Consider the following 14,566-nt stretch of genomic DNA (forward strand, 5'->3'; position numbering starts at 1 on the left):
CCACACACACACACACAGCACACACACACACACACACACACACACACACACACACACACACATACACACACGTGGGTGAGCAGAGACACACAAACAGGTGAATTCATGAACACACACAGTTAAGTGAGAAAACACAGTTGAGACAGGAATCAAATTGGTGGAAATATGAATCATTTCATGTAGGTGTTCATTTCATCAGTGATCGACTGGAAGAACTTGGAGGTTAAACAAGAAGCACACACACACACGTATGTCAGGTTAACACAGACAGAACAGCAAGAAAAAATCACCATAAATGACAGCTGCGTGCCCAGGTTATGAACAGCAGAACAGTCACCCATTAGATAAGGGATGGAAAGACATTTTTTTTTGCCATAAACAGCATGAAGTCATGACATCATGTCCAGGCTAGCCTCTGTTAGCTAACTAACTCATTCAGCATTTCCTTCACCGGCCTTTATGAAAAACATGAAGCATGATCCATATTGAGACAAATCACCATCCACTACAGCAGCTGCTGTAATATAAACCTGTGTCATTTAAACACCTCCCATGAAGAAACTCTGTGTGGCAACATGAGTACTTGTGTCATCATGACTTGATTTTGTCCACATCTATCAGAATTCACAACTCTAAAGTCATTTTTTTTCAGGTGTTCCAGTTGTAATCTCAGCTGATTTGCTCCTCACGACATACTGTTGTTCTAAGACCGTATGTTATGTTATCAGCGCGATTACAAATGTCAGTAGGATTTTAAATGAGGTTTTCTTCTGGAGCAGAAAACAGAAGTTCTGGTTTCACTAAAGCTCTCTATTGGTGCAAATATAAGATTAACTCGTTCTTCAAACACCTGTTTTTGGAAAAAGACTTGATGTTAAGATGTTATAAACCGACTTTCACTCTAGTCCATTTGTTTAAACAGAACAGACTCCTCATCCTTGAAGCATTTTCTCTTGTAGAAGTGAAACATGAAATAATACTATTTAAGCAAAATGTAAATCCCATTGTATGTAGTTTGTCAGCCACATACTTGCGCACTGTCAAGGCTTCACATTCCAGCAGAAAAACAAGTGTGAAACTTTATCAATCCACAAGCACTGTACTGAACGCTGCCACCTTAGCTACAATGCTAATGTTGTGAGCAGTCGACTGCAACATTTCAGTCACTGTTTTTGTAACAAATCTGGAAGCTGGTTGCCATACTGACAAATTACCAAACAAAATATCTTTTATTCTGGTTTCGATATGAGGCCAGTTTGTTATTGTACAGTCCCGGACATTCAGAAACACAGGTAATAAGCTTTTTTGTCACTTTCAGTTCAAGCAGCTCAGGCCAAGGTTCAACAAATTTGAACTTTCTGTGCACCTACGGACATCTGCACAAGACCATCGAAACTCGCCACATACACAACAATAGAGAAGACAATAGCAAAAATGATGATGTGAATACGCCTTCTTTCTCCTGTCAGGCTCTTTGATATGATCATTAGGATTTCTCTTGACAGCTTTAATCAGACTCTTTTTGTCTTTTGAGCCCCTCATTATCGATGGCAGCAGTAATTCTTGGCTACTTGACGGATGATTCAGTCCACAACCATTAGACTCATGGCAGTAAAACACGTCACACGAGCCTTCAGAAATAGATGTATGTTAAAAAGGATCTAGTAAACACTTTAGTCTAAAAGACAAACTGTAAATGGACTTGAAGACACTCTTTGGCCTAGCAACAATAAAGCTACAAACAACCTCAAGAACTCTCCATTAAAAAAGAATATCTGAGCTTGTGAACACAACTCGTTGATTAATATGATATAACCCCCAGTGTGAAGTAAAACCAATAAATAATAGCGGCGTTAATGCAATTCAGTAGCCCTCCTGGCTGTTTTACTTACTCGCAGCAGCACCAAAAAGTTGCATTAAAGCCACTATGAGTAGGAAATGATGGGGACCCCAGTGACATTATCCAAAAAGAAACCATGGCAGACGGCAGTATGATTGGAAGTGGAAGAATGTCAATGCTCATGTTGTCTTTTGTGCCCTCACCCTCATTGAGCTTAGCCATGTCCATACTGCCATTATTCATCTGCAGAGTTGCCTGCAGGGCTGGGAGGAGCTGATGTAGGAGGGCTGGGTCCTGCAGCAGTGCTGGTGAAGGGACTGGACAGACTGGAGCAACTGCCCCGTAGAGGAGGAAGAGGAAGAGGACATGGTGGAGGGGGTGGAACCTAAAGCACCGGGAGCAGAATTCAGGCTCTGAGAAGAAGAGGAAGAGGAGGAATGGCCGGCGTTTGATGCTGTTGACTGGTCCCCTGATGTGGTCTCTGAAGAAAAGCAGACCAAAGGACACAGTTTTATTCGACACAATATTTATTCTGAGCGCATATGTTTGAAGAACCTTTTCTGGATCTCAGATGTTTATCCAAAAAGCAATCAGCAGAAGCTAAACAATGTGAGAGGCTATGTAAAAACGTTTAGAGTTGGTTTTATAGTTGAGCCACACTTACTTGATGTGGCTTTTGTCCTGCAAGGCCTCTTGTCTGTAGTCCATATCCCTGGGGAAACTGTTCGCCGCCATCTTTACTGAGTCTTTCTGTCGTTGTTCCCTGAAGCAGATTAAACAGAACGCAAAAGTGATAATGTGCAGGCTGCAATTAAACTCTCACTGTCTAGTTAGGACAGGTGCGCTATGTGATCCTGGAATATATGAGAATGCTAAGCATGAGAATGAGGATCTCAATTAGTGTTTCAGTGCATATATGTAGTCATTTCATTTAAGTAGGCTTGCCTCTCCAACAGATCCTTGGGCTTCTCCCACTGGGAGACCTCAGTTCTACAGTTGTAGTTAGTACTTCTTGCCAGCACAATGTGTGTGTGTGTGTGTGTGTGTGTGTGCGTGCACTTCCTCTTTCCTCCCTCCAGTCTTGGCAGCTGCTGTCACCCAAGCTTCCTTGCGATCTGTGCTTCATAAACTCCTCACTGCTGGACCTGCTTTCAACGTCACTGCTCTGCTCTCAGCTGCTCAGCACTCCAACCAAGGTACGGCCTCCTCGCTGTTTCTCACCATCTGCTACACAAACTAATTTCCTGTGTGTTTTTAAGGGTCCCGCTCTCCCCATCCCCACCAACTTTTTAAAAAACAGTTTTAAACCTGTGTAATTATTCCCGTTTACCTTGAGTCGTTGAAATTCAACATTTCATGCAAATTAACTGTATGTTGTTTAAGAGGTTTTCAGACTATATGCATAAACAGGAGATATTGTCCCATGTATTCCAGTTAGCCTCCTTCATTGCTGGAATGGAGGCCAACAATCTGCATGTGAAAGCTGATGATGCCTATGCCACCACACCAATACTATGTCTTCTACCCTTTGTCTTCTGTAGCCCAGCACTCCAGTCAGTCTCCCGTTTCTCTGACATCAGATGCATCATCGCCACGGCCGTACGTCTCACCACGGAACGGCACACCCCAGAGCAACCAGAAATCCCTTCTGGGCGTACATCCCAGCAGCATCACATCCTCACAAACAAGGGTGAGCACAACGAAAAAACACAAAGAAGAGACGCCTTTAAAGAGCGGAGGGGGTACTTCCTCTCACCCATGACTCACGGCCTCTCTCTCTCTATCTTCTCCACTTTGTTATGACTGCCCTCGTCTTTCTGGTTCTCTAACACATGCCGATGCCCTTATGCCCTGCTGTCTGTCTTTCTCTCTTTAGGGCAGTATGTCTTCAGGGAAGCAAGGATCTGTCAACCTGTCTCAGTCCGCAGAGAAGCGTCCAGAAGACCCCAGAACTCTCCAGCAGAGAAGGTAGAAGTTCAAAATCACTTCAACACAGTATTTCTTTTTTGCGATGATAGATTGTTTGGATGGAAATAAACAAATGAAATGTATCTAGTTTTAATTTATGCAGTTCCCTGAACTAGAATTATGTTACTTTATTGACAATTATAGGACTTTACTTCAACTCATTGGTGAGGTTGGTTATAGACCCACATGTCTTTAACATATGAACAGCAGTGTTAGAGTTATTCTGAGATGTTAATGAATGAGACCAAATGAATGGTGTAGATTGAATAATATGCAGCATCCATGACTAATATGCCAAAACATCAGTTCCAACATCAGCTGCAGCTGGATTTTATTTACACCATTGACACACAGTTAACCGGTTGTCTCGCTCCACCAGCCAGGAGATTCTATGCACGGGTTCAAATATGTCCGGTGCTGCATTGCCCCATGTCCCCTCCAACAGCAGCGGCCAAACCCAGACTGACACCCCCGGCTCCTTCACTCCCACCCTGGCAGCCCATTTTGATGAGACCCTCATCAGACATATCCAAGGATGGCCTTCAGAGAACACGGAGAAACAGGTACAGTTCAGTATACTGCTCCTGTTGATTTCCAGGTGTTGCAGAGCTATGGGATGCTTCTCAGTGATTTATATATCTGTAGCATTAAACCAAAAAATTTTTTTTTTTTTTTTTTTTATTTCAACAGTCTTTTCTTTGGTGCCACTTTTGTTTTCTATGGCCATCCAGTTATATAATTTCTTCCCTTCCTGCACATCTCCATCACTCCTCTGCTGTGAAACGACTGTTAATTGTGGCTGTTGAGTCACATGATACTATTCTTTTAGTTTAACTTTTTGTAATTTAATCTACTGTGCACATTTCCATTTTTTTACACTTTTGTCCATACTGTGATTTTTACCTCACATATCACCTTTTACTTTTTTCACCTTTGCATTGGTACATTATTCACTTCCTGTGTATTGCTGAGCAATTGTAACAAATCGATTTCCCTGAGAGGATCATTAAAGTTTTTTTTAGTCTGATTAATGAGCAGTACAGATGGTAGCACAAATGTAGACTAAAAATTTTCATCTCAACAATATAATGACTAAACCATGAAAACTGAGAAACCCATCCATAGAAGAACACAATAAGTTGTGGTTGAAAGCTTCTGTTTCCAGGGTCAAGAATAAATCTGCGCTCAACTTTGAGTTCTGTTTAAATCAGAATCACAAAATCAGTAAATTACTGTTGATTGTCCTGAAGTATGTTTGTATGTATGAATGTTTTGTCGTGATAATCTGTAGTCATGACTCACCAAAAAGCTCTCATCCCTTTCTGTCAGGCGGCTCGGTTGCATGAGGACATCCACAACATGGGCAGCTTGTACATGTCTGAGATCTGTACAGAGATGAAAAATCTGCGCTCCCTGGTCAGAGTGTGTGAAATTCAGGCCACACTGAGGGAACAGAGGTGAGGCAAATGTTCACATTTGCATAGACATCAACTGATAACGATACATTCATTCATACTTTTTTCCTCCTCAACTACAGAATCCTGTTTCTGAGGCAGCAGAGCAAAGAGCTGGACAAGCTGAAGAACCAGAACTCCTACATGGTGTGAGCACCTCAGCAGAGAAGAAAGGATTTGGATGGATGGATTAAAATATTGTTATAAAAGTGGAATAGACATGGACGGCAAGCTGCTACAGCCTGTTTATTCTCCCTGTAAGAGCAACTGAGAAAAGCTGTTAGAAGACAGCGGCTGAAAAAGCTCCATCATCCTGAACGTGTCTTTTTCTTTTCTTTACTTTTTTTTTTTTTTTTTTTTTTTTTTTTTAAAACTTGTTTTTCCAATGTCCACCACATGAAATCTTCTCACTGAAAGGTGAAACTGACAGTTCACTGAGTTGGACACTTTAACCAAGTGGACATAAAGGACCTGAGGCTCTTTTCAAACAGCACCTTTTTGGACTGTGAACCTTGGATTGTGTGTATTGTATTGGGTTAACTTGTTTTCTGGTGTGTTTTGATGTGTAGTAGTCAGGAAAAGATTCATTCTTGGAAAAATGAACTAAAATAAATCATCTCATAATCGGTGTGACACAGTTCTCAGGGGGGGGGTGAACAAACTTGTTCACTCCCCAGACTTCTGAAATGGACTTTGTCATGCATTGAAATGTATGGATTCAATGGCAGTGATGTTACTGATGTTATTTTTTATTCACTATACTCGTCAGTGGTTTTGCCATCCCAGTGTGTCTTCAAGCTGGTTGATTTTACACGTCATGACATGAGATTAGCGAAGACCTTTGACCAGACCTTTACTTAAATGTGCTTCAGTTATTTCGTCCCAGTTGATGGGAATCTGCTGTCCAGTGATACAAATTCACTGGGGAGTTATGGTTAGTTATGACAAACGCACTCCAGATGTTTCAAAGCCATCTTGAAAAAGCCTACATTATTGGACCTAGGTTGGCTGCTAGAACATATGAGGTTGTATTAATTTGTAGCCCTGCTGGCCGTTTTCTTACCCCTTCTGTTTGTCTTTTTTTGTATAATTGTCAGCATTTCGTTTCTCTCCCAATTCCAATTGGGGAAATATTTCATTCCTTTTGTGCAGCTTAGCAAGAGATTGTGTAAAAGAATAGAAAAGTGACTGAATTTACAGTCATGTAAAGCTAAATTATTGTTGCACATGATTGATTACGTCCTGGTAGTCATAATGACAAAGATCAATGGAAAGATGTTTTATTTTTTCAACAAGGAAACTCATTTTGTTTTCGTTTACGTTCAGCTGACGTGGCTGCAGCCCTTTTATCAACTAGACTACTTTTTTAAAGGATTCATTCATGATGAGAGGGTATACTTTTTATATGAAAACATCACATTAAACTGCAGTCGTACACTTCTAAACCCATAAAGTAAGTTCCTTTGTCTCTCTGCTATTCTTTTCCTTGTCCTTAAATAGTTTCCACCAGATCTGATGTGCACACTTTTTGGGGGTGGGGGTGGGGATGGGGCTTTGTATTCCATAAAATATGAAAATAAAATATTATACCACACTCCCTGCTTGACTTTTACTTACTTTTAATCCAGTTTAAAGATGTGTGTGAGCTATATGCCTTGAGTAGATTTTGTGATGAATTATTCATTTTGTAATTTTATAATTAAAGTGTGCAATGATGCATCCAGAGGAGGGTTTGGGTGACAGCTTTGAGAAATGTATATGCAATGTGATTAGGCCATGCTCTTGGCGTACGTGTCTCCCTGGGCCTCATGGTTTGGGGCCTATGCACTATGACACATTAAAATTTCAAACAAAGAATTCAGGTAGTATCTATAGATTAACTGGTGGAGTGCAGCTCCTCTTCTGGCCACAAGATGGTGACAGTGAGCTGTTTTACCTTGAATCTGGTTGTGCTTATGTGTGCCTTTTTTTCCTATTGCCTCTATCAGATTAAAAAACCTATTACTGCACATGTCACATGTAAAATGCAGCCTGAACAAAAGCAGAAAGCTGGATAAAATCAGAATCAAGTTGACCTGTGTTATACTTCTGGGCCAACTCTGAGCCAATACATATGGGACACACATCACAGACGGCAATAATACAGAGCTGCTGACGGACAAGACTAATGCATGGAAAATAGCAAGTTCAAAATGTTACAGTATTTTACTAATGTTGAGTATATAGGATGACATTGAACCTGGCCTTTTACTTCGAGCACCTCAGCAGCTTTTCCTGCTTGCACAGCTCCACAGTGAGCTTGAGAGCCCTCTGCTTTGCCCCCTCTCTGTGGGTCCACTCACGCTCTTGGCAAACTGTTTCAGAAGAGTCAAACCTATGTCACCAATCTACATGAAAAACTGGCATTATCAAAATATCCTCTCATTAAACTTGTAAAACAGAGGGAAAACACGTGTAGTACCTGGAGTAATTACACTGTAGCCCAACAGATACCAAATATTTGAACTGGATGAAAATATGAGGGTTAAAAAATCTCTTAACAATAGTGTAGTATATTGGCCAATATTATTTTATTTTATTTTTTTTTTTTTTTACATAAACACATAAACATTTTTGGAGAGCTTTGGTTGTGTCCAATTGCTCCATTGATAAACTATTATTATAACATGAGGCTAAGCCTGGTGTTAACAGTCGAAATTGTGAAATCTGCCTTTAAGACATTATATGTTGCCTAGATACGGGAGGAGAGCGTCATCAGACCGCGTTTTTGTTTTCCTTAATTTAGTTGAGTGGCGCACCTTGCTAAGCCTGGATACCTGTTAATAAGCTGCTTAATTCTTGTCCACCTCAACGCCAAGAGTAACGTTTGGTTACGTGTGGCTTCTGTTTTGTTCGTGTATGATAAGACGGAGCCGTCCCGCCGGGCATGGTAAGGTTGAAGTGTAGTCAGTTCATAAACAACGAGTATTGAGGAAGTTTCCAACGCCCGAGTGCACGTGAGTTTTCTGTCTTTTACTCCTTCCTCCAACTGCTTCAACCAAAATACACGGACCCAAACTGTTTCACTGGTCACATCAACCTTTGAAATTGTGACATTTGGTGGCAAAACCAGTTCTTTGTAGTGGAATCAACATGGTTTTAGGGTGTGAAATTGGGTGGGAAAATAATCAGCCTAAAGTACTTGCATCAAATTCAACTTTGCTTACTTCCTTTCCTCCACGACTGACCAAAGAGCCAGGGGGTCCAAAACGGCGGAAGCTATTGTAGCTTATCTGTGTTGCACCTTTAATTTTTATTTAACCTTTTATTTAATCTTCTTTGCTGGAGTATAAACTACTCCACAAAATGTTTTGTTGACAATTGAGAGAAGATAGTGTGAACTTATCGCCTCATTAGCGCCCGAGTTAACAAGGTTGCTAAGTGAGGACAAGCAGTTAGCAAGCTAGTTAGCTCAGGAAACTTTTTTCCTTTTTCAATAAAACTCTTTATTAAATGGAATGATGTACAGTCTCAATAATTTTATACCAGGGGAAGTAACAGTTCAGATTAGGAAAGAAGCCCAGGCAGCTCTTGTGACTAACCAGTGCAAGCTTTTTCCAGCTGGCTAGTGTGTTAGTAGTTACTTTGCCAGCTTCAGCTGCTCGACAAGTAGCCCCCTGCTAATAATCTGAACATCACTAAGCCTATAGAACCAAATATTTTATATACAATTATTTTTCGTTGTGCTGGTTGTTAGCTGGTATATCAGTTCTGGTTCATCAGTCTCGCTCTAATTGTATTAAAAGACACTAATGGATTTTTGATCTATGTATCTATCTATTCAAATGGAGAATGTTTTAGGAGAAGTATCCGCTGCCACACCACCAGACCTCAGAGCAGTTTCTTTTCTGAGTTCGTCCTCCACACTCCACCATGCAAATAGTTTTATTTTAATGACTTGATTATTTATTCATTCATTTGTATAACTTTGTTTTTTGTAAGTAGCATAGAGGGACTACCTCAATAATTTCACTATATATCCTTGTGTTGCTTAATGATAATTAAATTGAATCTTGAATCTTACTTGTCCAGGTTTTGAGATATTGGCCCCTGAGATTTCTGCAACTACACTAATACAACAGAGGAGGATGGAATTTCATTTAAGGTGCTCAGAGCATTAGCATATCTTTCAATTAGTAGTTGAGTAGTTAATTCTGAAATAATTTGCAGCCCCTGCTGTTTACAGTTTTCCTCAGAACTTCTTTCCATGAAAAGTGTTTTGGGGATTATATAAAGTAATATCAACATTGTCTCTGGAAAGGGAAACAAAAATCCCTTCACGTCCGAAGCACTGGCAGAAATCTCAGACACATATCTCAAAACTAAGTCTATCAGTTTCAGTGAACTGACTGAACAAATAATACTTTTCAGATCATTTATACTCTTAAAACTTCACCCCACAGACTGCAGATCCTTTAGAGTCAATATTACTCTTCGAATTATTCTATTACAGTCTATATCTATATCTATTTACAGTCAATCGTGTTTTTCAATTTAAAAGCATATACACTGAAGTGTTTTTCCTCTTTTAACATATCAAGCAAATTCAATGCTGCACTTGAGAATTCTTCTCGGTTGACCAGCTTTAATGGTTAGACTGGTTGAAAATGTTTCATTTGCATCTTATGTTGACATGTTTGATCTTTTCAGTTTCAATGAATTGGAAGAATAAGCATGAGAAATGTTACTTAAAAGATTCATGTTTTTATTGAGTAGATCTCACTACAAAGTTTAGGGCTCCATGTCCAACAAAGAAAATCCTTTCTATACTTCTGCACTGGTCAGCAATGGCCCCTTTGAGATCTGAAGCCAATTAATCTTTTTTATACACTCCTGGACTGCTCATTGTGTATTAAAAATTTTCCGCCCGATTTCATTTATTACCATTTACTCATAGCACAAGAGAACCCGAACCTGAATGTGTTTGGCAGAGCTGCTTCATTTGTCCTCATATACTGTACAGTATTGTCAGAGGGCACAGGTTATGCCCGAGATTGCAGTGTGCTGCTCTCATTACAAACCAATTTGCAACAGTCTCCTCTTTCTAGCTGCATCACTAGCAAAGCAGTAAATATAGTTAAACATTCTCCTCATTTCGTAATGTGAGCGGTGACTCATGTTACTGGACTAGAGTCACTGGAGCCGTTTTCAGATTGGTCCAACCTGAGGCAATGAAGACTGCAAAACAAAAATATTATGTGTTGACAAGGTTTCACCAATGTATCATCAAGAGTCAGTTGTTCATTACTGAGTCATAGATGTCTTTTTGAACCATCCCACTGGTTTGAATTTAGTCAATATATTCCTCCTAAATCACAGCTGATAATGAATCTCAGTCTGTGTGATACATTCAAATGTTCTTTCACCATGTTAATGGTGAAGGAAGATTCATCCAGCTTCTTCACAGATCTGCAGCCAAACCTCACCCACAGCCTACAGCCTCTGCATCGCTGATGCCAGGGCCTGGTCCACAGCTCTGTCAATACTTAACTGTGGGTAAACAGCAATGTGGAGAGAGAAGACATAGGTGCAGCAGAATCTGCTGGCAGCTTTATTGTAGTACACTTGCTCATTGAAAAGGTGCTTGCAGAGGTGCATGTACAGTACATATTGGTTGTTGCTAACAACAGTACAGGGAGGAACCCAGTGCACTGCACACCTTTCAAACCAGGGTTTTTAGAAAACCAGGAAGAACTGCAGAGCCATAATCGCTCTCTGCAGCTGGTTCAGACCCCATCCTCGGAAATATTTTATAAGTCGTGATTTCTCATGCTGTAAAGGCACATGACGGCATTACCAGTGCCTTTGAACTGTTTGGATTCTACAGCTGTTACATGTTATCAATTACATCTCAAACTAAGAAGAGAGGTTTATTTTACCTCTGCCAACTTGCTCTTTCTGGGGACATTATGTTCCCCTGGAACAGAAGATTCACAGTTGTTCATGTCTGTTTTTAAAACAATACTCACATGCCCATATGTACAGTTCACTGAAACAGCCTTTCCTTGTTGTAATAATCCTACCTGTTCACTGGCCACTGACAGATCCATGTTATATGTGAGTATTGTTTTAAGACAGACGACCTACAGTATCTTCTATCCTCAAATGAAATGTCTAATGCATTTTTAAAACTCTGCAGTTATTTTACAAATGCGTTATACTCAACTTCTACCAACATGTTTCATTGTTTTATATTAAAAGAGTGAACTATTTTTCCATCGTCAGCAGGAATTTAAAATTCTGTCAGGCGCTCTGGACAAGATATTGCCCTTTTTGCCCTTGAGGCAGCTTAGAAACATTGCACTTTATATCATTCCTTAAAGCCCTGATAGGCTTGATCACTGTCACCTTATATAACAACCAATATATCTCCTCACAAAGTGATGGATAGATCCCATGGCTGCTGCCTTCGATCCCTCAGCGTTTGCTGCACACAGCGCTGGTTAGGTCATCTTCTTGATCTGCTCTTACCTTCTCTGAGCTCAGTTTGTTCCCTTCTGGGGATTTTTGTAACGTCTCCTCACACGCTGAACCTCAATCAGCTGCTCATCACTCAGAGTGTGTGTGAGACGCTGGGCAGTCACCATGTCCTATGACCCCTTTTGCCAGCAGTGTCCTTGGGGGACATGGGTAACTGTGCTGATTACCTGTCATACTATATTTATTGCTGTCACACATTTATTTATGGCCACCCCTGATTCAAGAGAGCCAGCTGTGGGCTAAACCATTAGCCCAGTTTCTCTATTTACCACTCTTTCCCTCTGCTCTTCAATTAGCCCTGCTCCCTCTCCACCCCACCTTTACTCCCCTCTCCCTTTATCTCACCCCCTGTCTTTTCTCCACATCTCACCCTTTTCTCCCTCTGTTTCCATCGCCCACTCTTCTGTCCTTGTCATCCTCCTCACCCCTCCACTGACCATTTACACCCCCGACATCATTGACTCCCTACTACTCCTCTCCCATCATCACAGCCAGAGGGGTTACATTAGAGTGACCAATCTCCTCTCAGACTGAACTTAACATGGAGGGGGGGGGGGGTTAGCTTTGGTTGACTTTGTAAAACTTTTGATAAATGAGAGAACTGGTGGCCAGTGCCTTTTTAAAGTTCACATCATTTAGACTGTCATTGACACGTGAGGTGCGCCTGGGACATGTGTCATTAGGCAGGCTCTCTAAATGAAGCACATGTGCTGTAAAGATTTAAGCACACAACAGTACCTTTGATTTTCATTTCTACAGTATTTCAGAATCGTATTAGAATGGTTAGGCCTACACTTGTTGGATTGATGGTCACAGGTAGGGGTTGGGAGTCCTGTTGCAAATACTGTATGTTGCTGAGCTATAAATCATATCCTGTGATTTAATATCACAGGCTCTCTCGAAGCCCAGAGGCCACCTTAGCTATGATATATAACAGAGGCATTGACGGCATGACCTATTGAAAATGTTTCCGTGTTCACATAAGTCCCATAGTCTTGTGTATTAAGATGGGATGTATGAATACTATGAAGAACAGTGCCATTATTAAAGGCCCTGAGAATATCTTTTGTAATCAGCCTCTGACTAAAAAGGGGATACAACAATGGGGCTGAGTGAGCTTTGCTATAGATTGTTTTGTGAACCCACATTTCACAGCAGTGTCTTAAGTGAAACTCAAGTCATACTCAAATCAGAGAGTGATCTGTGCAGGACCATGATGGATGTGTCATGTACCAATGAAAACATTGTCTCATAACTAATTCTAATCACAACTCTGTGGCAGTGAAGCGGATGCACTCACTGTTGGTAATGCCTTTCTGCATCTTTTATTTGTTTTCGTCTATTTCCCAGACTAATCTGTGTTTTCCAGCCCGGGGACTTCAGATATCTGTCTATCTAAACCCTGATGGCTCATCTTTTAAATGACTTGCATCAGGAAGGTATAAAAACATCCAGTTACTTTTGAGAGTTGATGACTTTTTGTCCCAAACCAAAATTGCACAGAATTATTCTGTTGCATTACCAGCACTTCCTAGCACTTCCCAGTAAAAAAATGTTGGTGTAGAAATCACAGAGGCAAGATGAATTTACAAAAAACATCTCAGGATAATAAGGTAGATCTGCTACAAAGCAGAGGTGGTGTGACATTTGGAATAGCTTTCTTTACCTGTCACTCAGGTAAATGTGACCTGATATAAACCTTATTTATACATCTGTCTCAGCCCTGATTGTGTGTAAGATAGAGAATACCTATCATGCATATATAAATACAAATCTGCAGAGACACGCACAGAAATGGGTGAAGGGTACAATTGTGCTCGATATCAGTCCTGTCAGTCTCATTATGACTTTCAGAGACTGTAACAATATAGACTCACCACAGGGGAGTGCTGTTAGTCAGTGGTCAGACCTACTGATGAAGTTTCATAGAAAACGAGCTCCTCATGGGCTGCGGTGAACTGAGTGTGAATCTAACACATATCCATGAGCGAATCGATGTCTGGCATGCATCCAGAGAGGAAATTAGTGCTTAAATGACATAATAAAAAAGCAATGAACATGGAATTATTGAACATGGACTAATCTTACAGTTTCTAAGTAGGAGATAAAAATACAGTAACAGATGGTCATGAGAATATTGTTGATATTTTATGTTCTTTGGCCTGTTGCACAAATCTACAAAGATGTTCCAGTGGCTGGAAAGAGGTAGCATTTTTATGAAACCAGGAATCTGAACAACGAAGCTGGAAAGGCTGGTGCTGTGCATATGGATCACACCTATTATCACCTCACTCACACTGGAGGATTCGTGGTCTGGGCTTACAGCATGCAGCCCATCAAAATTTACAAATTAAGAACATAATGGAAGTTGCTGAAGCTGCCAAAACCAGCCACTAGTGGCTCTAATGTTTTTTTAAAAAAAAAAAAAAAGGATGCACGTTTGGGTCCTGATTCAGGCGTCCATGTCTTAATTGTCCTCACAGTTAAGGCTGTAATAGATACAACATTATGATGCTATTTCGTTGCTTGTTACAAACCAGAAGGTGGCAACCCCTCTGGTCTGCTGGATGGAGCTGTTGAATCTGAACAGGGCTACGTCACATTTACGCCAGTCGGTGTAATGTAGATGTACAGGCTTGAACTGTTGGAGGTGTGTAGGTTTGGAAGAGAGCATTACAATTAACCATGTAATCCTTTGACCCCAGTGCCTGTTTTACAAACCTAATGATATTCCTCCTCAAAGTCCTTCCTCCAACACAAGGTCTTAGTGGCATGAAGAAGCCAT

The 14,566-nt window shown here is 40.7% G+C and overlaps 1 protein-coding gene across 1 annotated transcript in view; it reads left to right on the top strand.

Moving 5' to 3' along the window:
- The window catches only part of LOC111229126 (WW domain-containing adapter protein with coiled-coil-like), a 12,632-nt gene extending 7,007 nt beyond the window's left edge, over positions 1-5,625 (top strand). The window contains exons 8-12 of the mRNA XM_022755314.1: positions 3,382-3,530; positions 3,717-3,808; positions 4,188-4,371; positions 5,138-5,265; positions 5,346-5,625. Of these exons, the coding sequence (XP_022611035.1) occupies positions 3,382-3,530; positions 3,717-3,808; positions 4,188-4,371; positions 5,138-5,265; positions 5,346-5,415 (623 nt within the window). The 3' untranslated portion in view covers positions 5,416-5,625. The remainder of the gene's footprint in view (positions 1-3,381; positions 3,531-3,716; positions 3,809-4,187; positions 4,372-5,137; positions 5,266-5,345) is intronic.
- Positions 5,626-14,566: the final 8,941 nt, after the last annotated feature.

Source organism: Seriola dumerili, unplaced genomic scaffold (genome assembly GCF_002260705.1).
Source record: "Seriola dumerili isolate Sdu_G_001 unplaced genomic scaffold, Sdu_1.0 BDQW01000226.1, whole genome shotgun sequence".
Taxonomy (NCBI): domain Eukaryota; kingdom Metazoa; phylum Chordata; class Actinopteri; order Carangiformes; family Carangidae; genus Seriola; species Seriola dumerili.